Below are 24,506 nucleotides of genomic sequence, written 5' to 3'. Positions count from 1 at the left end.
GCCTTCCAAGTAGCTGGGACCAGAGGCGCCCACCACAATGCCCAGCTATTTTCTTTGTTGCAGCCGTCATTGTTGTTTTGGTGGGCCTGGGCTGGATTTGAACTTGCCACCTTAGGTGTATGTGGCTGGCACCTTACTTAGCCACTTGAGCCACAGGCGCCAAGCCTGTTTTATTATTTTAAAAGTTAATTTTTTTAGTGATTGACTTGGGGATTATAATTAACATCTTTATTTATAATATCCTAATTCAGATTAATATCTTACTAATTTAAATAGAATAAAAAACTCCCTGTCCCCCTCCTTTATGCTATTATTATCAAAAATTACATCTCCATAAATTGTGTTCTGATCAGCTAAGACTTATGATTATTATTTTATGCAAATATCTTTTTAATCAGATAGAAAAAAGTATTACTATCTCGTCATGTTCTTATATAGTTGCCTCTCCTGGTGCTCTTTATTTCTTCATGTGGGTCTGAGTTACTGTCTTGTGTACTCTCACTTCAGTATGCTGAGTCTCCTAGTAATAATTCTTTTGGCTTTTATTTATTTGAGAACGTCTTAATTTTTCTTTCATTTTGAAGGATAGTTTTTCTTGGTTGACAGGCTTTTTCTTTCAGCACTTATTTTATATATTATTTCACTGTCTTTGGCCTTCATGGTCTCTCATCATATTGAGAATCTCTTGTATGTGCTGACTTGCTCTTTTCTTGCTGCTTTTAAGATTTTTCTTTTTGTTTTTGGCTTTTGACAGATTATAACATATCTAGGTGTGGCTCACTTCAAGTTTATTATACTTGGAGTTTGTTTAGCTTCTTGGATATGAAGAATCATATTTTTTTTTATCAAATTTAGGAAAAATGTTGGCCATTTTATTTCTTCACATATTTTTTTCTGACCTCTGAATTCTCTCCTCTCCTTCTGGAATTCTATGTATATATTGATATGCAGATCTCTAAGACTTTTTATTTTTCCTCATTTTTCTCTGTTCCTTAGACTCCAACTTTTTTTTCTACCTATTCAAATATGCTTTGAGCCCCTCTAGCAAAATTTTCATTTCAGTCTTTGTACTTTTTGATTGTAGAACATCTATTTGGTTCTTTGTTATAATTTATAATTTCTATCACTTTATTGATTTGATGGTACATTGTTTTCATATGTTCCTTTAGTCTTTAAACATAGTTTTCTCTAGAACATATTTAAAATAGCTGATTTAAGGTCTTTGTCTAATAAATCAGCTAGGCTTTGTCAGGGATACTTGGCTAGTAATTGCTGTTTCCTGGGCATTGGGCCATACTTTCTTGTTTCTTTACATGTCTTGTAAGTTTTTGTTGAAAATTGGACATCTTAAATACCATAATGTGGCAACTCTGAGAACCAGATTATTTCTCCTCCCCAGAGTTTATTAATTTTGATGTCTGTTTAGTTGTCTCTTTTGAACCAATTCATAAAGTCTTTGTGATATATGAGCTCTTAGGTCTCTATTATGTTAGCTTAGTGGTCAGCTAATGATTAGACAAAGATTTCCTTAAATGTCTGGAAACTGTAAGTGCCTCAGTCTTTCCTGAAAGGCTCTATGTACATGTTGGCACACAGATTCAGTGCTCAGCCAGTCAATATATAACTCTGTCTTAGTCTTCACTTCCTGGGCTTGGGGCTATCCCAAGTCTTTCTTGAACATACAGATAGCCCTGGACTTGTGCAAATCCCTACTAATAAAAGTGGCCTTCTAGATTTCCAAGAACATGTCAAGGTTTTCAAAGCCTCCTTTGATATCTAATTTTTCAGTTTTTCCTTTTTAGCTTTTTGGTTAGTTTGGCTCAGGCAGTTGTGAAGTTAATCAGTTGCCTCTATTTGTTTTAGACAAACCCCCTCAGGGAAAGGGCTAGATTAGCCCTTTTTCACTGAATTAGCTCTAAGTCAGGTCAAATAAAGGCAGCTTCATGAGAAGTGTCCTCCAGAGAACCATCAGACTGGTCAGGTAATGACAACTCTCTTGTAATGATACCTTGTAGGACCTCCAGCTCTGCTCTGATCTCTTCAATGGCTGCCAGGCTGTTGGTTTCTACTGTAATTGTGGGCTGCTGGTTTTTCAAAGCTATCACCAAGGTGGAGAGGGAAGGACAGTAGCAGGGCAAGTTAAAAGTGACAAAAAGCTTGCTGTTCTTTCCAAGATTAAGCTGTGTTTCTTTTTTTTTTTTTTTGAGACAGGGCCTCAAGCTTTCCCCCTAGGTAGAGTGCCGTGGCATTACAGCTCACAGCAACCTCCAATTCCTGGGCTCAAGCGAGTCTCCTGCCTCCGCCTCCCAAGTAGCTGGGACCACAGGCACCCACCACAACGCCCGGCTATTTTTTGGTTGCAGCCATCATTGTTGTTTGGTGGGTCCAGGCTGGATTCAAACCCACCACCTTAGGTGTACGTGGCTGGTGCCTTAGCTGGTTGAGCTATATGCGCCGAGCCTTAAGCTGTGTTTCTTAATAACAACACCTGGTTACTGTAAGCCTTTGAGTAATCCCTAATTCCAAAAAAAGTTAACTCTGATTAATTTTTCTAGTCTCTAATCATTTTATGGAGATAGAGTTTTCAGAGATCTTTACTCTTAACACCATACCACTTATGTCAACCAACAATACATGTATATAAAGCATTATTTTACTGCGTGATATAAATAAAAAACCACCAAAAATACACAAAACACAGCAGGAAGAAGAAAGGGAGTAGGGAATAGGGATAAAAGGTAATTAATGAAAAAGTAACTCAAATAAATCACTCAAGTACTCTTATACAGACCACAAACAACATGCTATGATTTGAATAATATGATGAATTTCCCCTTCAAATATATACAACGACTTATTAAAAAAGGTCCAAAAATTCCCCCAAAACTAAGACACAGTTAAAATTAACTAAATCACATAATAAAAAAGATTGGATAGTGCTTTGGATAAATAATCACATTGGTTCATTTTTTCAACCTACTAGCTGAAAATTTTTTGTAAACTGAACAGCCATTGTCTTTACCAGTAGAATAACAGAAATATGAAATGGCTTCACATGGTAGTGTTCTCAGTCATATTCACTAAATGTTATCCCAGAAATAAAGAATTTAGAAAAATAAAAAAGCTAAATATAATTTAACCAAAGAAAATTTAAGTAGTAAGTAAATCAAGCTTATCTCAAAGCTAAATGAAGAATAACATTCCTCTGGAGGGTCTTATAAGTACATGGATAAGTATACACATGTGGATACGCGTATAGATCCATAGCATACTTATTGATATGAGGAACAAATATACATATATAATTAATTCAAATAAGAAAAAGAAATATGGTTCTCTTTGTTAACTTCAAGGATAGAAATAACATATTTTAATACAACAGCGAGTATGTACATAGAGTTGTCTAACACAGTTGTATACTTCCTTTTCAAATAAATCTAAGAAATCAATCACCTTACCTATATAAATGTAGATAAATAGATAAATTAGAATAGAAAAGGGAGAGAACAAAGAAGTGCAATAAATATTTGATAAACTGAACTAAAAGCAGAAGGAAACTTATGAGTCTTAGCTAGCCATAGAAGATACCTTAGAGATTTGCTTGCCTAAACTTTCATTTTTTTCATATGGAATAGAAAAAAAAAGTGCCAGAGAAAGAAAAAAGGATGGTGAACTTCTGCTTCCAGTAAATGGTTCAAAGTTAGGTTAATTACCAGGGAATGAGCCCCTTGGGTTTGCTACTATTGCAGAACTGAGACTTCAGACAGCCTCATCTAGACACCTAGACAGACCCTACTTTGTCCAGCACCCCATCATTTCCACTGGGGGGCCAAAAGCCCAGAAATCCCAGATCTCTTTTTATTTTTAATATTTTTTATAGAATACATGCCTAGGCAGATAGAATGTATGCCTAGGCAGATATTAAGTATGCTAAATTTAAATTCTTCTCCTAAATAGATATGATAGCTTATTACATAAAATGGATTCTCTTTCCTAAGGATTCAGAGGCTCTGAGAGCAGAGTTTTTCAGAGTTTTTATATGAGAACAAAGTACCTGGAGCAATATTGATCTCAAATAAAGTCTAATGTGCATAATCTACTCACTGTACAATTAAGTAAAAGAAAAAAGGTGACTTTCTGATTTTTACCACCTTCACTGCTGCCTTGGATCTTTGGGACCACAATTTATTCTGAGATAATATGTTTTTCCACAAATGTTGAAATGCAAATAGTTTAGATCTTCTTTAAATTATGCTTCAGACACTTAAAAGAATACATAGAAGCTGGGTTCAGTGGCTCACGCTTGTAATCCTAGCACTCTGAGAGGCCAGGGTGGGTGGATCGCCTGAACTCAGGAGTTCAAGACTAGCCTGAACAAGAGTGAGACCCCATCTCTACCAAAAATAGAAATAGTAGCCAGGCATTGTGGCAGGTACTTGTAGTCCCTGATACTTGGGAGGCTGAAGCAAGAGGGTCTCTTGAGCCCAAGAGTTTGAGGTTACTGTGAGCTATGACACAACTGCACTCTATTCAAGGCACAGAGTAAGACTCTGTCTCAAAAAAAAAATAAAATAAAATAACTGGGCGTTGTGGCGGGCGCCTATAGTCTGAGGCAAGAGAATTGCCTAAGCCCAGGGGTTGGAGGTTGCTGTGAGCTGTGTGATGCCACCGCACTCTACTGAGGGTGATAAAGTGAGACTCTGTCTCTAAAAAAAAAAAAAAAGGAATGCGTAGTAAACTAATTAGAAACTACTAGTGTGGATCTACCCTATCCCCCCAAAATCAAAACATAAGCCACAAACTAAAACTTTCAAGGAAAGGAAATCCTAAATACAAAAGCAAATGTTGTTTACTTTCAAATTATCTACCTCTTTGTTTTTTATATGTTCTTTGTCTCCGTTCTTGCTTTTCTTGCTTTTCTGGCGACATTACTTCCTGACCTTAAATCTCTTGGTTAATGCTAAAGGACAATGAGCCAGCCAAATTGCAACCCTTGGTCACTTTATAGAACAAAAAGATACAGCATAAATACAGTTAAGACAAAAGAAGAAAGCTTTCTTATGGTAAATATATCATAGGGTATGCTGAAATATAATTTATCTAATTTACGTGAATTTTGAAGATAGTTACAAAAATTTCACATTTGCTATCTCTTTAACCTTTGTCTTGTTTGTTTCCAAGAGCTATTCGTTTACTGTCTTCTATCAGTAGGATTTTACTACAAAAGCCCAAGAAGTACTGATACAGTAAAAAAATAAAAATGCAACAATCCCAAACCTGGAGTCACAGCATGTGGGTTCAAGTCCCAGATCCATCCCTCACATGTTTTTTGATTTTTGCCAGTCATTCATCTCTCATTTCCTCACCTGAACACTGAGATCTTACCACTTGGGATTTTATATAGGTCTTAAACTAAGTTCCTATTCAAATGCAAGGTATAAGTGATATTTTATTCATTACATAAATGGTTTGATATATGATAAATAATATGGAAGCCCTAGAAAAAATATAAACCTGTTCTATAAAGTATGATTTCTCTCCCTATTAAATTTCCTTCCTTCTGTTGCATTCAAAGAAATGCAAGACTACTGCAGCAACACATAGTTTTCTGTAGTGTCACGCAATGAGAAAAACTAAGGGTAAGTTATTGGGAGTTAAATTTATAAGGAGATAGAAAAGATAAAGAGTATACTTAATCCCTTGAGAAGAAGTAACAACAGTCCTAGGAGTTAGAAAAGGATTGGAGTTTTTCCTGATTATTGTTGGAGAGGCCAAGACTAAGACATAAGAAGCTCGTCCTCCACAGCTGTGCTGCTTTGGCAACCAAAAGAATATTTTGGCTCACAGTTCTGGACAAACTGTGAAAAATGGAGCTGTCCACTGAAAACTAGGAGATCTGTAGTGGAAATAAATAATGGACCTGGATGCCAAATTCAAACACCACCAGACACAATGCAAGAAAAGCAAATGTTTCAGAATAATAAGGAGTAATTTGCTAATTTTGAAGTGTAGCGGTAAATTCTGCTTTATTCACTTATGCATTCTTTGACAAATCTAATAAGCGAGTAAAAAATAGAATTAACTATCAAAAAGGAAGCACATTTTCAAATGTTCTCAGCTAGGGTTTAGTGGTATCCAGAGGCTTCCTTTTCCTCCAAATAGCAATAGCACATTTTTGGCCCAAGTGAAGTTGTTATTTGTACAAAGAACCTTTGGAGAATTCGTGAAACAGAGTTGGTCAAACTAACTCTTGAGATAAGAACCCTGCAAATGGTTATAAACATATGATCTCCATTACAGTTGGTCTTGGACAAATGATCTGTACCAGATTTTGTCTTAAGTTTTTCCAACTCTTGACATTTGAATATTGTTTTCCTCCAAATGAATTAATGTGATAAAATAGTTTTTTCAACAAAGAGAACTATGGAGATTATAGATGAACATTTATCTGCTGCTATCATAACATTAGTTATGATAAACTAAAACACGATATTGATAAAGAGGTTGGAAATAATATCTATTTAAATGAAGACAAGAGGAAGAAAAAGAAAAGTGTACTTTTTCTGAAAAAGCGAACTGATATTCTTTCTTTGATTATATTATACTCTGAAATGAAGAGCAGCTATTAAAGCTTTAAATAAATCTTTAAATAAACTATGCAACAGAAGACCATTGGTTTGGTCTTTAATGAGCTATTTTTGTTCCTATGTAGGCATTATAGGATGATAACACATCCCAACTCTTCTACCACTGTCTTTCTGGGAGGGCATATGGAAGCATGGGAGTTGGACTGGTCTCCTGCACTGTCATTGACACTAATAAGCTCTGTGGTCCTTAACCTCTCTCGATCTCAATTCACTGCAAAACCAAAGCATTCAATGGGATCCATGTTTCTAATGTTTTCTTGTTCAGTCTATAGATCACATTTAAAGTGCACTTGATTCCATCAGTCTCGTCAATAACAGGTTCTTTAAAGATCTCACCAAGTGTAAGACTCTATTATTCTATCATTGGTGCAAAGAAGAGGCATGAGAAGGAAGGACACACAAATACTACTTACTTTTCAAATAAATGTCTGATAATCAGCAAGAGAAAAGCATATGGAATTGTTATGTATAAATGCGAAGGCTTTACAAAGACAAGTCCATCATGATCTTCAAGATCTGACCATTTTATTGTTGGAGGAAGCCAGAATCTTTCCAACCAGAACCATTCTTTAAATGTCTGGAACATTCTAGAAAAATGGAAAAGAAGACATTAGACTTCTAAAACAAACATTTAATATTGGGATAACGTCGGGCACCTTCACTCAAAATACCAACACCAGAGAGTTTTGAAAATAAGGCAAGAATGGACTACTATTATTTAATTTGTTTCATGACCCTTTGTCACATTAAGCATGAATAATTCTTCCAATATTCTCAGACCAGTTTTGGTTTAGGGCATGGTAAACTGAAGTTTAACATATCACTGTTCACACTTTCGGCAGAACATATAAGAGTATTATAGGAATGTGTTTTCCTCTTAAATGATTCTACAGCATAACAAATAAATCAACAATAGGTCCCACAACTTCAGCATACCAAAAGTTAACCCTCTGAAGCTTTAAATATGTGTAAATCTTCACTAGTATGCTGAGAAATTCTCTAAGAGATAAAAGAGAGGCACATTTAATTTCATATTACAACAAGAAGTTCAAATTAGTCCTTTTAAACCGATATTTATTGAGATTCTATTATTTGTGAAGCACTATGACAGGCACTGAGGACATAAAAACTAAGAAGACAGAGATTCTATCTTGAGGAACTAATAGTCTTGTCGGCAAGGGAGGCCTGAAAAGTTGACTTTCATGAAATTTTTGTTGGTACAATAAAAAAGATACATACAAGATGATGGGCCTGAGCCCACCCAGGAAGTGTCAGGAAAAGATAATTGGAACAGATAGTCCTTGTGATGTATTGAACAGTAAGTGAAAATAAACCAGGAGAAAGCAGAAAACTGGGGAAGAGAGAATAGATGCTTTATGGATAAAAAGTACTATGATCAATTAACCGAGAAACATAGAATAGCATAAAATTAGATGTTTTATTCTCACTGTTTAGACCATGATCATTTTGGTTTTGGCATTTTGACCTCGAAGATGTTTTAATTTTATCTTCTAATGTTTAATCAGAAAAAGGAGTCAAAATTACCTTAGATTCACAACAAGAAGTTCAAAATAACTGCATCAAAACTTCTTGATCTGGAAATTATAAGGTACACATGAATAACTATTGTCAGTTTGGTACTACTACAGAGAAAGAAACCAAGGCGTGGAATGGTGGGTTACAAATAGAGGCCCAAGTAGTCTGTCCTGGCATGATTATTAATAGCTCATCCTTTCTTGCAAAAGTATTTCTGTTTAGACAATAAATTATATGGTCATTCTCATTAAATGGTCATTCTCATAAATTCCTGTTTGGACAATAAATTATATGGTCATTCTCATTAAATGAGACAGGCAGGCTAGGTCCTAGAGAGTTTACTTGTATTCCATTTGAAGGAACTTAGACTTTGGCTATTAGGACCCACTGAAGGGTACCACTAAAGGGTAGAGAAATAAGATGGTCAGAAAGGTCACATGGGCAGCCAGGTCCTCTGAGAGCGCCTATGGTGTGTGTGTGCTGATCAGAGGCAGGTGCTCTTTCTGGGCAGATGCATCTCTTCAGCCTAGTGGGATGAGGGCTGGATTTCAGAGCTACCCATCTTTGACAAATTAGATCTATTAGATCCACCGCCACCTCCACCCTTACCCAGGCACACACACAGCAGCTCTGCTGGCAATGTGTGGAGTACATTCTAGGGATGGAGAGTAATCAGGACCTTACAGCAAAAGCTGCAGCCAGACATGGGGAGGCTTGGCTAGAACAGTGGTGGAAATTGAAGATACTGGCTGTAAAGTCTTTTGTAGGACCTAAGCTGGAGGGAACAAAGGGAGTCTAGTCCTTATTTCTTTTCCCGGAGAAAGACCACATTCTTTTCTTTTTTATTGTTGGGGATTCATTGAGGGTACACAGAACCAGGTTACATTGACTACTTTTGTTAGATAAGGACCCTCTTACATTTGTGTCCTGCCCCCAAAAGGTGTACCACACCCCTTGAGCCCTCACCCACTCCCTCCTTCCAAGCTCTCCCCATCCCCCACCGCCCACTGTGTACTAGGACCTTAATTGTCCTCATATCAGAATTGAGTACATAGGATTCTTGTGGATTTCTCCATTCTTGTGATGCTTTACTAAGAATAGTGTGTTCCATATCCATCCAGGTTAATAATAAGTATGTAAAGTCTCCATCTTTTTTGTGGGTGAACAGTATTCCGTGGTATACATATACCACAGCTTGTTAATCTGCTGGCCACCTTCTATTTCATGAATTACCCTTTTACTATAATCTCTACCTTGAGGGGGAGGGTAAATCCCATTTATAGAGTTGTAAAACTGTGCAAATATGGCAGATCAAAGGTAATTAACAAAGATTTAACAAAAATTTCCTCTTGGGCTTTGGGGTTACAGAAAAGAAAGGAGTGAGGGGGTTACTCTGAACTTTAGGAAGCTTAAAAATGAGTAGGAACTAATGTGGATCTGGGTAGGGAAGGGGCAGTGAGAACCCACTGCAGAGTTGTTAGGAAGGAAGAACTGATGGCTTGTTAGGAGGATAAATGAGGCTTCAAGTCTGGCAGCCTGGACCATCTGGCATAACTGACCAAAAGAGGGAATTAAGAGAAATCTATTTTGAAGTACATGCCCAAATACAGCTTAGGACAACATCAGGCACAAGTCTTTGAATGAAACTCCAGTCAAAATTCAAAGTTCCTACAGAGAAACCAGTAGAGACCCTGGAAGTCTCTCTGTAAGGGACAAACCTTGTATCAGGTCTGTTTCCCTCACTGCATCACAACCAAATACTCCTACGAGGGCAAAGATATTTTCTTCCTGAAAGTTTACATCAGCATGATCATTACTTTACTGGCTCCAAATTTGATGTGTAATGACTCAGGGAACAAATAGCAGTGGCAATGAGTTAGGGTTTTCCCCTAATGTTGTTATAATAATCATTATACAAAATAGTTTTCTCACTCCTACAGCATAACTCAAGGCAATACAGATTATGTGTATTTTGTGCAGTATGAAATAGAACCAGTCAGATAGTTTATAATGGTTATATGGGAGGTAACATTCTAAACAATTACATGCAAGCAATGAATCAAGATCTGTTAAAAGCCATAGTAATTTTAATACCTAACAGCCCTTTAAAATATTTAAAGGGAGATGGAAAGAACTCAAAAGTTGAGGACCACCCCTTGAAAAATATAGTCTAAACTGATATTCCAAACTTATAAATCTATATTATTCATACTTTCTTCATGTGCTGCCACCAAAAATCAATTACTGCAGCTTTAAAAGCATTAAGAATCCTTTCTTTACACCATACACAAAAATTAAAACAAAGTACAGACCTTAAGGATAAGGGCTAAAATGAAAAAACTCTTAAAAAAAAATGAGGAGTTGGGCGGCCCCTGTGGTTCAAAGGAGTAGGGTGATGGCCCCATATACTGGAGGTGGTGGGTTCAAACCTGGCCCCAGCCAAAAACTGCAAAAAAAAAAGAAAGAAAAAAGGAGTAAATTTTTGTGACCTTGCGTTAGGAAAAGCCTTGTTATGTATGACATTAGAAGTACAAGTAACAAAAGAAAAAACAGAGAACTTGCAAGAAAGTGAAAAGATAATCCATAAATGGGAGGAAATATTTGAAGGTCATTACATCTGATAAAGGTTCTGTAGTTATACTATAAAGAACCCTGATAAGGGCTGAGCACAGTAGCTTACACCTATAATCCTAGCACCCTGGGAGGCCAAGGTACATGGATTACTTGAGCTCAGGAGTTTAAGATTAGTCTGAGCAATGTGAGATCCCATCTCTACTAAAAGTAGAAAAATTAGCAGGACATGGTAGTGCATGCCTGTAGTCCCAGCTACTTGGGAAGCTGAGGCAAGAGGACCCCTTGAGCCAAGGAGTTTGAGGTTGCTATGAGCTATGACATCACAGCACTCTAGCCTGGGCAATAAAAAATAAAAAGAACCCTTATAAATCAATAACAAATGACAAACAACCCAGTTTAAAAATGATTAAAGGGGGCAGTGCCTGTGGCTCAAGGAGTAGGGAGCCGGCCCCATATGCCATAGGTGGCAGGTTCAAACCCAGTCCTGGCCAAAAACTGCAAAAAAAAAAAAAAGAGCAAAGGATCTGAATAGGCATTTTATCAAGAAGATATAGAAATGGCCAGGAAGCAGATGAAAAGATGTTCAGCATCATTAGCCAGGAGAGAAATGAAACTTGAGAGGCCTCCATCACATCCACTAGGGAGGCTTAATCATAAAGTAAGTGTTGGGAGGATGTGAAGAAATTGGGACCCTCAGACCTTGCTGGTGGGAAAGTGAAATGATTCTGTTGCCATGGAGAACAGTCTGGCAATTCATTGAAATGTTAAATTTAGAGTTACCATAAGATAGGCAATTCCGCTCCTAGGTATGTAGTCAAGAAAGTTAAAAGGATTAATGCTACAACATGGATGACCCTTAAAAATATTATGTTAAATAAAAGCAGTTAGACACAAAAGGCCACATATCAAACAAATGGTCCTATTTATGTGAAATGTTCAGCAGAGACAGATCCATAGAAACGGGTCAGCCAGCAATTCCTTAGGGTGCAAGCTGGGGCTGGACAGTTGAGAGATAAAAAAGGGAGTGACTTCTAATAGGTGCAGAGTTTCTGAGATGGTGAAATGTTTAAAAATTGAATGTGGTGTTGGTTGCACAATGCTGTGGATATACTAAAAGTATTGAATTGCACAAATTAAATGGATGAATTGTTTAGTATATGAATTACATTTTTTTAAAAAAGTAAGAAGCCCCTTCCACTTTATTAGCATTTAACCCTTATACCTTCTAATCCATGCCTTATCCTGGACTTCATGCTAGAGTTGAATATTATTTCATTTATGGAGCTTAAGTTTTGCCTTCTATATTCATCCAAGTCAAGGTCAGGTACACAAACAAAAAAATGGTAATAATAAAATAAAATAAATGAAAGAAAGACTCTATCCAGGTTAGGACTTGGCACAACTTTAAAGTTTTTGGCTTTCCATAAGGAAAACTAGCATGCTTTTAAAAGCAAAATCAAATTCTCCTGAAGTGTCTCTCTCAGATGACAGCCCCTTGAGTAGGAAGATGATGAGTGGACATTGATAAGGACATTGATAAACCCGTATTTGAGCTCTGGGCCTTAATAACCCAGGCTGCCCCTCTTCTCCTTTGTCTTCTCTCAAGATGAGATCAGAGGCTAAACAGAGAGAAAAAGGAGGCAAAGAGAACTGGGACAGGCATTCTCCTCTAATGCTCTATGCCACTTCAGTCTACTGGACAAGAAGTAAAAATTCAGGTGGCTGGGAATGGGGGACAAGAAGGCTGACTAGAGTTGAGACATCACTTGCTTGACCATTGTGGAGGGAAGGAAGGGTTTCAGATAAAGGAGAGGGGCACAGTCCAGGTGTAGGTCAGAGAAAGAAGTGCTAGAGCTTGCTGGGGACCTCATGGAGGAAAATTGCAAAGCAGAGAAGGAAAAAGGTAAAGGAAAAAAAATACATTGGTAAGAAGCAAAACCAGAGGTGCTGAGAGCACAGTGAGGGGCATGGGAGCATCCCTTTCTCCCCACTGCACTCCTTCAGTGATCACCAGGCTACCAAGTTACTTGGCAGCTTCTCTACCCCTTGAGCCCAAGCAATGCAGTGACCAAGGAATTGTGGGGAGAACTTGCATGAACCCAGAGCTTCAACATTCCATGCAGGGTTCCCCTCCAAGGAGAATAACCCAAGAGACTGGAGAGCCAACTTTCAGACTCTTGTCCTTCCTCATTCCTCCCCACCCACTGCAACCAGAAGAGCAGTTTGAGCTGAGAATTGGGTGAGCTGCAGCCTCCTCGCAGCTGGTGCATCTTCTAGTCTGAGGTTTTCATGGAGACTGGGACCTGTGCCTTTCCCCTAGAGGGTGTGCAGTGGATCCAGGGTGTCCAATTTGGGAGTTCCCTGCCTGCCCATGTGTCTCATATACACATGCCAGCAGGTCAGACTTGTGGCCAGATACTGTGCCCCCTGGACTCGAGCAGGTTGCTGGGGGACACAGGGTGAGGGGAGTGGGAGTTGGACTTGGAAGGCAAGGGAGCCCACTGCGGGGGTCCAAGAAGTGGTGATCTAGGGAAGCATCCATCCCAGTGGCTCCCTGTAGCAGCCAGGAAAACAATCTCTGAGCCTGATTGAGGCTTTGCAAAGCCTTCCAGGCTCATCCACCCACCTCTGCTGTGGTGGAGTCAACCCCCCTAGGGGCTCCATGGCCTCTCTCAAAGCCTGGGGCATTCAAATCCTCCACTTGAAGGACTAGAGCTCATCACAGACACAAAAAATATCCCTGTAGTTGGTGCTTTCCTGAAAGCATTGACCACTGACAGGAGAACAACTCTATAGCTCATTATAGCATCTGCCAACTCAGTCAAACAGGGTGGTGGCTGATTTTCATTCACAAGCATCACCTACCATCTCAGTGATTAGGCTGGGGGTCCCAATACAGTTCACACTGATGGCAAGAGGCGAAGAGAGCAGAATAGAAGCAACCTGAGGGGACACAGTCTATTAGGAGAGAAACAAAAGTTATAGGCAGCTCAATCTGTGTGGGGTCTCACTCCTGCACTGCAGACCTCTGGGCCAACCAGAGAGCTGCTCAAAGTCTATGCAGAGACATTCCACTGGAGAGCAGAGATCTGGTACTCTCAATCTGAGGTTCCTGCAACCAATGCCATCCTGATAGTTCTGGGGCACAAAGCCAGGTCTGCTCAAGATTCAGTCTTCCTTTGCATGCCCCCCTCAACTCCACCAGGCCAAGGAGGGAAGAGACTCTCTCCCATGTCATGCCCTGTCACTCAGGGCTGAGCACACCTCCTCTCTGGTGTGGCAGCAAACAGAAGAGAAACTCCAGATACCACAGGCACTACTTGGGAAGCCAGGGATGACTGCCTTGGTGAGGCCTAGGTGTGAATGGAGAACCATGGCCAACCAGCAGCACTGGCCTACCTACATGGACCCTGGGCCACTGAGACAAATCCCTGCCTGTGCAACTAGGTATCAGGAGTTGCCACATTGGCAAAACAGCTCCCCACTATATGGGTGGCTCTGCCCCTGAAATCCCCAGAGCCAGCTTGGAAGCTTTTATCAAAAAGTCCAAAAATAATAAATGCTGGCATGGATGCAGAGAGAAAGAAATGCTTATCCATTGTTTGTTAGTGGGACTGCAAATTAGTACAACTTCTATGGAAAACAGTATGGAGTTTCCTCAAAAAATTAGAAGCAAACCTACCATTGATCCAACACTCCCATTATTGGGTATTTACCCCTAGGAAAAGAAGACTTTTCATCAAAAAGACACCTGCACTGGAATGTTTACTGCAATACAATTCCCAAGTGGAATCAACCCAAGTGCCCATCAATTCATGACTGGGTTGACAAAACGTGGTATGTATGTACTATGGAGTACCACTCACCTATAAGAAAGGATGAACTAATGCCTTTTGCAACAATCTAGATGGAATTGGAGATCATTTTCCTAAGTGAAGTTTCACAAGAATGGAAAAACAAATGCCACAGGTACTCACTATTAAATTGGAACTAACCAATGAGTGCATGTGCACAGAAGGAAATAAAACTCAGAGGAGATCAACCATGGAGGAAGGGGGGAGGGAGAAAACCTACCTAATGGGTACTATGAATGCTACCTGAGTGACAGGTACACCTATAACCAGGACCAAAGCATTACAAAATGATCCATGTAACCTAAAACATTTATACCCCCTTAAGATTTTGAAATGAAGAAAAAAAGAGATATAAAGAAATAATAGGAAAAAAATTCACATAAAAAAAGAGAAAGAAGTCACATTCCTGTGGCCTCTCCATGGCTTCTCTTAAGGCCACAGCCTCTACCAACCCATACCCACCACTTCTGGCATCCTTTAGACTAGAGTCACCTTTCCCTGACCAGTAGTACTGGATGTACCACTTTGGAGATAGCTCAGCATGTAGCCCTCACAGTAGTCAGGGAAAATTACCAGTATGTGTGGAGTGGTGCAGTGCCTCTCCTGCCATGAGAGGCACCTGGACACAGGCCTGGATAATCAGATGCTTTCCTGGCTAACAGACAGTGCTATCCCACAGCAGCCGATGGCATCCTGTGAAGGCTGCTACTGCTGCTGCTGAAAAGACAGCTGTCACCGCACCTTCCTGATTGCCTTAGTTTCCACTGTCATCCATGTCTAATCCATCAGCCTTTCTTCAATGATGTGAGTGACCTCCCAGGAATTCTTTTGTTCAAGGTAATAAGAAACAGGTGGGTTCTATTGCCTACAATAGCAGTTCCCAATCTTTTGGCACCAGGGGCCAGTTGCATTGAAGACAATTTTTTCCATGGATGGGGGTACAGGGGAGAATTGTTTTGGGATGATTCAAGCACATTACATCTCCACTTCAGATCATCAGGCATTAGATTCTCATAAGAAGCACACAACCCAGATCCTTCACATGCAAATTTACAGTAGAGTTTGCCCTTCTATGAGAATCTAATGCCTCACCATTCTGACAGGAGACAGAGCGCAGGTGCTGATGTGAGAGACAGGAAGTGGCTGTAAATGCCAATAAAGCTTCACTCAGTCTCCCACTGCTCACCTTCAGCTGTTCTGTCCTCTTCCTAATAGGCCACAAACTGGTCCCAGTCCGTGTCCCAAAGGTTGGGGACTGCAAACCTACAACCAAGAACACGGGCTGACACACCTCGAATCTTCCACACCCTCCCCTGAGGAAAGCTGACAGCTCTAGTTGAGTCTTCTAAATCTTGCAGAAATGGCTGCTTTTAAGATAGATAACTGAGAAGTAGGCAGCCTGCAGCATGTGGGAGTTTTCCCCTCTGTTTAGCCTCTGGCCTCAGTTTGCTGACAATGCACATTCATTGGCCCCTTCTCTTTCTTTCTGTCTCTCCCATTTCTGCGCTTGCTTTGCTTGTTTCCAGTCAGACAGTGGCATTCACAGTCAATGCTTAACATCTTGTTCCCTGACACAGACTTAAAAGATGCTTGTTAGGTGACAAGACATTTGACCTCCACAGTGATAACTTTATGTTGGGTTAACTGTCTTAAGTATCCCCATACTTTGACAATGGAAAGGACAATTTTTAAAAGCCCTCATTTTTAAAACCCTGTAAATTACAGTTTTAAAAAATTCCTAAGCATTAGCAATGCTGTGACACATTCCTTTTTGGTTAGTCTGAGAAACCCATTGCCTCACATTAAATGCTTAACCGGCATCTCACCTTTATTCATTCAGCACAACTTAGACGTTTCTGGTAATGTGAAAATAAACTCCGCTGATGACTCTTCAACACCTCTGCTCAATACTATCTTGAAGGCTAATGCACCTACTTACTCTGTGGTCATTCCCAGATCCTATTGTTCTCTTCAACTACTCAAAGCCCTTTTCTCATCCTTTGTACATTCTCTAAGTACTGCAATTTTTACTTATATCAAAATAGCTGAAGAAATTGCCATTTTTAGTTATATAAAAATATCAGGAAGTACTTTTAAAAACAATGAATATTTGCAAGAAAAATGCCTGCAGTTATTTCTCTGTGCTTTGGGGGCAGTATTAGGAATGAGACGCCAGCACTACCCAGCTGCGTTCTCCCACTTGCTACTGCTATGCAATTTTCAACTCCACCTACCGAAAGTTTACAAGAAGACAATATAGCAAATATAATGATTTAAAGTCATTATTTTCTGAACCAAATAGGGTAAATGAAGCCTATTGAGCTACTTCCTCCAAAGGATACCATAACATTTGACCTTAGGACTGAAGAAATAAAGTCATATGGGCCACAAGTTTATCTCTCTTTAAAGCAACTTTTTGTATAGTATTAAAAAAATACGGCACTCAAACTTTCCCTGCAGTAAGAACTCTAAGTCAGGATTAAGAGGTTGGCCAGCTTCCGGTAATCATCTATCCAGTCCCTCCTGGAAATCCCACATCAGCTTAGAAGCTATCTCTATAGAACATATCTCTCAGAAAGAGGACAGAGACAAGAAAATATTTCTGCAGGAAAAAAACCTCTGTCAGAGAGAGAATAGTGACAAGAGATGGGAATCAAAACAAATCAAACTGAAGTACAGGTAAATTCTTGAGTGCTAAAGTGAAAGAAGGATAGTCTTGAATGCCATTCATAATCTGAGCAGCAGTATTATGGTAGGAGGACGTGCCAGTTGGTGGGAGCTTTGGGGGACTGGGCGACCAATTAGATTTTAGCTAGGCCAGAGTTCTCTGGTGAAGAGGAAGTCAGCTCCATAAGAGCAGGACCTAGTCTTTTGTGTCACTATTATTTACTCAGAGTTGACACTACTGTGTCTACCACCGAGTAGATAACTAAATAAGTCTTTGTTGAATGAATGGTAGACTTACTGGGTTAAAATTCATTTTTGAACAATCTAATGCTATATCCAAATATTATATCTAACTGGATTATCTACAAGCAATCTCATTTTTATTAGTTATAAAACAATTCTTAAAATTTGGTTCATGGGGGCGGTGCCTGTAGCTCAGTGGTTATGGCACTGGCCACATACACCCCGGCTGGCGGGTTCAAACCCAGCCCGGGCCAGCTAAACAACAATGACAACTGCAACAGAAAAACAGCCAGGTGTTGTGGTGGGCTACTTGGGAGGCTGGGACAAGGGAATCTCTCTTTTTTTAAAATTTTTATTGTTTTATTTTTTATAGCATAACTGTGTACATTAATGCAATCATGGGGTACAGTGTGCTGTTTTCATAAACATTTTGAAATACTCTCATCAAACTGGTTAACATAACCTTCATGTCATTTTCTTAGTTATTGAGTTAAAATGTTCATACTCTGCTTTTAGAAAGATTCACTTGTACCCTTGTAAGATAAACCATAGAGGTGACCCCACCAATGTCCCTCCCTCCCCTCATCCCCTCTCACCTCCCCCTCCCACCCCCTTCCCATATTCTAAGGCTATAATTAGGTTATGACATTCCTATAAAAGCTATGAATTAGTTTCAAAGTAGGGCTGTGTACATTGGATAAAGAGAATCTCTTAAGCCCAGGAGTTTGAAGTTACTGTGAGCTGTGACGCCATAGCACTCTACTGAGGGTGACATGGGACTCCTGTCTCAAAAAAAAAAAAAATTTGGTTCAAGGGTCAAGTAAACATGTTTATCCACATTTAGTCTGTGTGTGCTTTCTTTGGGATGAACTCCACAAACCCACCCCAAAAAACTGGTTATGCCTCTGAGAGAAACACAAAGGAAAACCTCAGAACGACTTGCTTTCCACACACAACAGTAAGGACAGAGCCAACTGCAAACCCCAATTCTGAAAGCATTTTAAATCATGCTATTTCAGATGAATAAGATAATACAAATGACAGAACAACTGAAACCTGAAGGATGTTTATCATGGGTAGCAGGATGTAAAAGCCCTGTAAATGCCTTGGCCTATAGCTGCAACAAAACTGAAGTGAAGTCCTTAGTGTAGAGGACTAGTTAACTTACTATAAGATAAAAAATTGTTTTAAGGAAATCTCTTATATTAAATTTTATAATTACATCAATTTAAAGACTTGAAGAAATAAGAAGAGACTGAGAGAATTTTTTTTTTTGAGACAGTCTCAATTTGTCACCCTGCGGGGAGTGCTGTGGCCTCACCACTCACAGCAACCTCAGACTCTTGGGCTCAAGCCTTCTGAGTAGCTGGGACTACAGTCACTGCCACAACACCTGGCTATTTTTAGAGACGGGGTCTTACTCTGGCTCAGGCTGGTCTCAAACCTGTGAGCTCAGGCAATCCACCTACTTTGGCCTCCCAAGTGCTGGGATTACAGGCATGAGCCACCACACCCAGCCACACTTGGAGAATTTTAAAAAGAAAATTCATAAGTATTTGTAACAAAACCATGGTCTCACTTCAGAGATGTCATTTAAGGTTATCAGGATGTCCCCAAGTATCCGTTTATTCTACCTGTTAGACCCATGCCTCTACAGTGCTTCGCACAGGCACCCGGCATCTGGCACATGAGGCAGCCTCCCCTGATGGAGGAGGGTATGTGTGACTATGTCTGGGTCTCCATAAAGACCAAACTGCATTTCATGGTTTCTTTCTTCCTTCCTGATAACTTGAGATGGAGATGACAGGACAGGAGCAGTCTCTGAAACCCTGGTTACATGCCCTCATATCTGGACTGTTACATGTAAGAGAAATGAATATCTTACTAAAGTCATTGAACTTTGGTTTTTCCTCATTATGAGAGCTTAGACTGTAACTCTAATAATATACAGAGACGAATATAAAGATGTAGGTAAGAACCAAACTTTATATTGCTTCCAACTAGATTATAAAATCTGGAGAATTTTGCTCATCAAAATATACCATTAAGAGAATAAAAAAGCAAACTATAGCCTGGGAGAAAATATTTATAGTATTTATAATACTTTTAAAGAACTTTTTATCTAGAAAATATAAAGAATGCCTATAACACAATAAAAATAAATAAATCAGGGACCTCTTCCAAGTCAGTGGGGTGAGGGGGGCATTAGGATTCCGGGTGGTGAGGCACAAGTCTTTGCTCTGCCTCAAGGCTTCTTTAATGCCTCTCACCCTTTTTTGCCTGCTCTAGGAAAATGGGTCCAATCCCTTTACATATTTTTCCTTGACCAGCTGGCCCTGAAGTTTTGTCAATAGAGGGTGGTGAAGAGACATTGCTGCCTGATTCTGGAGCCCTCATGGTGAAGAGCTCCAGCAGCCAGCAGATCCTCATTCTTCCCTTGGGGGCTTTCGGCACAATGCTTTTTGTGAGATGGCTGCTAATGAAGAGTTCTCCAGAGGGCTGGTTTCCAGTAAGTTCTGCTGACATTGTAAGGACTCCTCTCTAAGAGGTTCTGCACCTCAGCCCCAGGGGAGCCTCTTCCTTGGGTGCTCACGACCCCAGGAGTCGTGACTGCTTCTTAACACCTGCTATTCCTCTCTTCTTGAGACTTCTTCCTAGCCTTGTTACTCCAGTCCTGATTGGACAAAGTCTGCCTTGATGGGAAAGTCCAGCCACCTTTATGTGCTTATGCTAACACTAGATAACACAGGTGGAGGGGTTCTAGAGCAAAGGACCTCTGCAATTCAAACGAGGAGGGAGAGCCCTCTCATTTTCCCTTCCCAACACTGTTTGCAGAGTTTGCTTTATTTTGCTTGCTCACAGATAACTTTTGGGTTTCAGGAAGATGTCACTCTGTCCTTTTGCTCCCATCAGTCCTAAACTTAATGTTTCCAATGAGCCAGCTATCACGTTCCATGAGGGCAAAACTTTTTTATTGTTACTAAACACAAATCAGGTATTTTCCTGGCAAAACTAACATACCTCTAAAATGCCAATTGGGCATCTGGCATCTATATGGGGCAGGTTCCTTTTCAGGCCAGAGCTATTCCCTAGCACTCTCCTCCTCAAGCTGTGTTTCCCATGGCTTTGATCCCACAATATGCTGTGATCTAGGCTGCCATCCCCCATCCCTTTCTTGACTTACATCTTGAGCCAATGAAGCTTAATTCCTACAAAACTCCAGGCAGTGTTACTGTCTGCTGCTGTGTTCAGAAGAAACTTCATCTGGGGAAGGTTCTGCCACAGGCGTGGGCTTATTGTCCCAAATGAGCATGTCGTGTCTGAAGGCAGCTCCCTACCTGCCTCTGCCTGTGCACTCTCCTGTCACTGAGATGCTTACAGGACAGCCGTGGGTGATGGCTCCTGCCCTCTTTCCAGTCACTTCATGTCTTCACCCTTCCCCTCACTCTCTGATACTGCAAACAGCAGGTCTGCTTTCTGATTCTAGAGAGCAAAAAGTTAAGGTTCTGTTAACGTGATAGCTGGCTCATTGGAAACATTAAGGCATATTGATAGCCTGTTCCTTCTGCCTAGAATGTTCTGCTCATCCCTTCACCCTCTTCCACTGCCTCCATCTCTCAAGTCTTCATTTAAGTGCTTTAAGATCCACATCGAGACTTCCTAGGACCCCAGTTCCCCGAGGTTCCCTAAGCTAAGTGAAGTACTTCTGTTAGATGCAGTCCTCAATCCCCATTTTTTTCCTAGTAGCATGTATTAAATTTCTAATTATAGATTTGGACATTGGTTTGATTGAAGTCTGACTCCCACGAGGGCAGGGACTACATCTGTATGGCTCACAGCAACATCCCTAACTTGGTACAGTAAGTATACAAACAGTAAGTGCTAAATACAAATTAGTGGGGGCAGTATAACACAGTGGTCAACCATGTGGACTTCAAAGCCTGGATCCTGGGGTCTACAGTCAGTTTCTGACACTTAACTAGCCCTATGCATTTGGACAACTAGTGTGATCTCAGTTGCCCCATTTATAAGATGGAGATGATAATTGTACCTCCCTCTAGGGTTGTTAGTATGATTAAGTGGGTAAATCCTCATAAATCTTTGTTATGTGTCTATTAAATGATAAATTGGAGTCAAGCTATTAAATATCATAAAGTTACCCTTCTAAAGAGAGAAACCAAATCAAATTCCATTTCCTAAAATTCTGTAATTACTGTTGATTAAATTAGAAGTTACTTAAAAATAATATTCAGTGCTAATTATGATATAGTAAAGCTATTACACTCATACATTACTGGTGCCACATTACTGGTGGCAACACAAATAATGCTATCCTTTTGGAAATTAGATAATACGTCTTAAGAATCCTAAAATGTTCAAGCCTATGTAAAAATAGGCTTTTTTACATAAAATTGGACAAATTTATTTTTTAGAAAACTATAGTAAATAAGTAATACTTCAATGTTAGTAGTATTAGTTTTTTAAAAATCAAAAATTTTAAGTACATTTTGGAATGTTAACTTCAGGTAATAATATTCAGCTAATGTTAAAAATTATGAAATTTATCAACATGGAAAAATGCTTATACATATTTAAAAAACACCCAAATTCAAAGTTATATCTATACCATAATCATATAATGGTATATTATTGTGCCATATTAAACTATTTTATAAATATGTATGCATGTGTGTACATATAAAGATAAAAACAAGAAAGAAATATGAAAAAAATTGATATACTAAAATGGCAAAATTCTGGGTGGTTTAAACTTTTAAATATTGTTACACTTGATTCAACATTCAAAAAATTTATAATTATTTTCTTATTTGATGATTTAAATCAACAAAACAAATTTTGTTCTAAAAACCAGGCTAAGTGCAGTGGCTCATGCCTATAATCACAGCACTTTGGGAAACCAAGGTGGGAGAATCACTTGAGGTCAGGAGTTTCAGACCAGGCTGGACAACATAGAGAGACCCTATCTCTAATAAATTTTTTCTTAAATAGCTAGGGATGGTGGTATATATCTGTAGTCCTACCTACTTGGGAAGCTGAGGCAGGAGGCTTAAGCCTAGTAGTTTGAGCCTGCAGTGAGCTATCACCAGGCCACTATACTCTAGCCAGGACAACAGAACAAGACTCTGTCTCTTAAAAAAGAAAAAAAATCATATAACATAAAGCCCAGCCCTACAGATATAAGGAGACTGAGGGCCATGGAAATAAAATTCCTTCACCTGAGTAAACCCAGGAAAATCAGTGTTTGTCCAATACACATCTAGTGCTCCCCAACTAATGGTGTTATTAAGGGGATTTACTTCATATTAATATTATTAAGAGGCTTTTTTCAAGTAAATGTTTCATATACAAAGGCAAATGGCTGATTTGAAGTAAAGCAAATTTGTTACCTATGTGAAAACTTACCACAGACTTTTTATATACACAGAAAGCTAACTACTGGAATCATCTGTATTTCAGAGAAAATACAAAGTGTACTTAGCCAGTAGAGAGACAGGCTCTTAAGATCTACTTATAAATTGACTTTAGATTCTGGTGATAATAAAGATAGGACAGAATAAGAATTTTCTGGAGATAGTATTGAACAGAACATAATTCCTTCTGATGCCTCCCCATCGTTACTGATTCTCTGGTTCATTTCAGTCCCAATCATCAACTTGGCAAGATTGGTAACATCCCACCAGGACCCAGGAAGGTAAGTCAAGAAGTTGACATAGACTGGTAACATGGAAAAAAAAAATGCAGAAAAACAGGTATGACTGAAGTCAGAAGGACATAAACCAAAGTTATAGGGCAAATAAGTCTCAGGAGAATATACAGCTAAGGGTTCAAAGAAAGGGGGGAAGGTGCTGGGGAGAGAAGCTGAGAAAGTGACATGGGACTGCTAATTCTGCCTCCCCACCTTTACCTGTGTTGTTGTTGTTGTTGTTTACTTTATGAATCTAAAATTTAAATCACAGGGAAAAAACCCACAAATTCCTATTTAAAAAATTAAAAACTAGAATGTAAATTAGCAACTGGGTAACTAAGCAGTGGTGTTGCAATGTTAAGGAATGTTACTCCAAATAGCATCGGGTCAGCATTTCCTTGCCAACTGCTACTAAGTACTTGGCTCCTCTTCACAGGTGCATCTCTGCAAGCTCCTCCCTGGCCTGGTGAGTCACATATCTTACTCTGCTATTAGTGTCAGGCACAAGAAAGTGGCCCACACCAAAGCAAGGGAGTTGGGAACCTACTGCCAGTGACTCACAAAGAGCCTATGGTGAGTCACCTGGTCCTGTCTCAGTTTTCTCATTTGAGAGACTGAAAGATTGGCTTAGTGTCTGCAAAGACCCCCTGTGTGCTGCTCAGGGGCACTGCAGTAGCTTTCCCATCACCTCATCTGGTTAAAGGGGGGTTCAGAAGGCCATAATACAAACTGCAAGCTAGTAGCTGATAAATAAAATAACATAAAAGACAAAGGAATAAACAAAAGTCAATGAGTGCAGTGTTTTACACACCACATGTAACTCTCTGTCTTTCATGTAGCCTAAAAACATAAGAGAGAGTCAGGCTACGGGATATGAGGGTCTTTCCTTTCACTTATTTTGCTGAGTGATCTTGGGCAACTCAATCTCTCTGAACTTTCGTTTAATGTTAAATGGGGATAACTCTACCCACTGAAAAAACCTGTTGTGGGATTAAGGGAGATTAGGTATACAGACATAACCTGAACACAGTAAAGTACTGGGTAAATGTTATATAAGAACATTATCTTATTATCCTAATCTATTGGGTATGGGAAAGAATGAGATGACAGGCTGGTTTAAACAACAAAAGTACTAAGTTTAAAAAGATTCTTCAGGAAGACTAATGAGAGAATCTCCTGTAGCTCCACAGCCTCCTCACCCACCGTGTTCCCTACATTTCACTGCTATAGGAGTTTCTTCTTTCAGCATGAGAAGCTTGATAATGGGGCTCAATGCCT

At 39.5% G+C, this 24,506-nt stretch overlaps 1 protein-coding gene across 1 annotated transcript in view; it reads right to left on the bottom strand.

Moving 5' to 3' along the window:
• CERS3 (ceramide synthase 3) overlaps positions 1-7,233 on the bottom strand; it is a 90,248-nt gene extending 83,015 nt beyond the window's left edge. Inside the window, exon 1 of the mRNA XM_003788634.1 lies at positions 7,061-7,233. Coding sequence (XP_003788682.1) covers positions 7,061-7,233 — 173 coding nt within the window. The remainder of the gene's footprint in view (positions 1-7,060) is intronic.
• Between the last annotated feature and the right edge of the window lie 17,273 nt (positions 7,234-24,506).

This window comes from Otolemur garnettii, unplaced genomic scaffold (assembly GCF_000181295.1).
Source record: "Otolemur garnettii isolate 467f Iridium unplaced genomic scaffold, OtoGar3 scaffold00029, whole genome shotgun sequence".
NCBI lineage: Eukaryota > Metazoa > Chordata > Mammalia > Primates > Galagidae > Otolemur > Otolemur garnettii.
The sequence above is the reverse complement of the archived record's forward strand: the minus strand, read 5'-3'. Positions and strand labels throughout refer to the sequence as shown.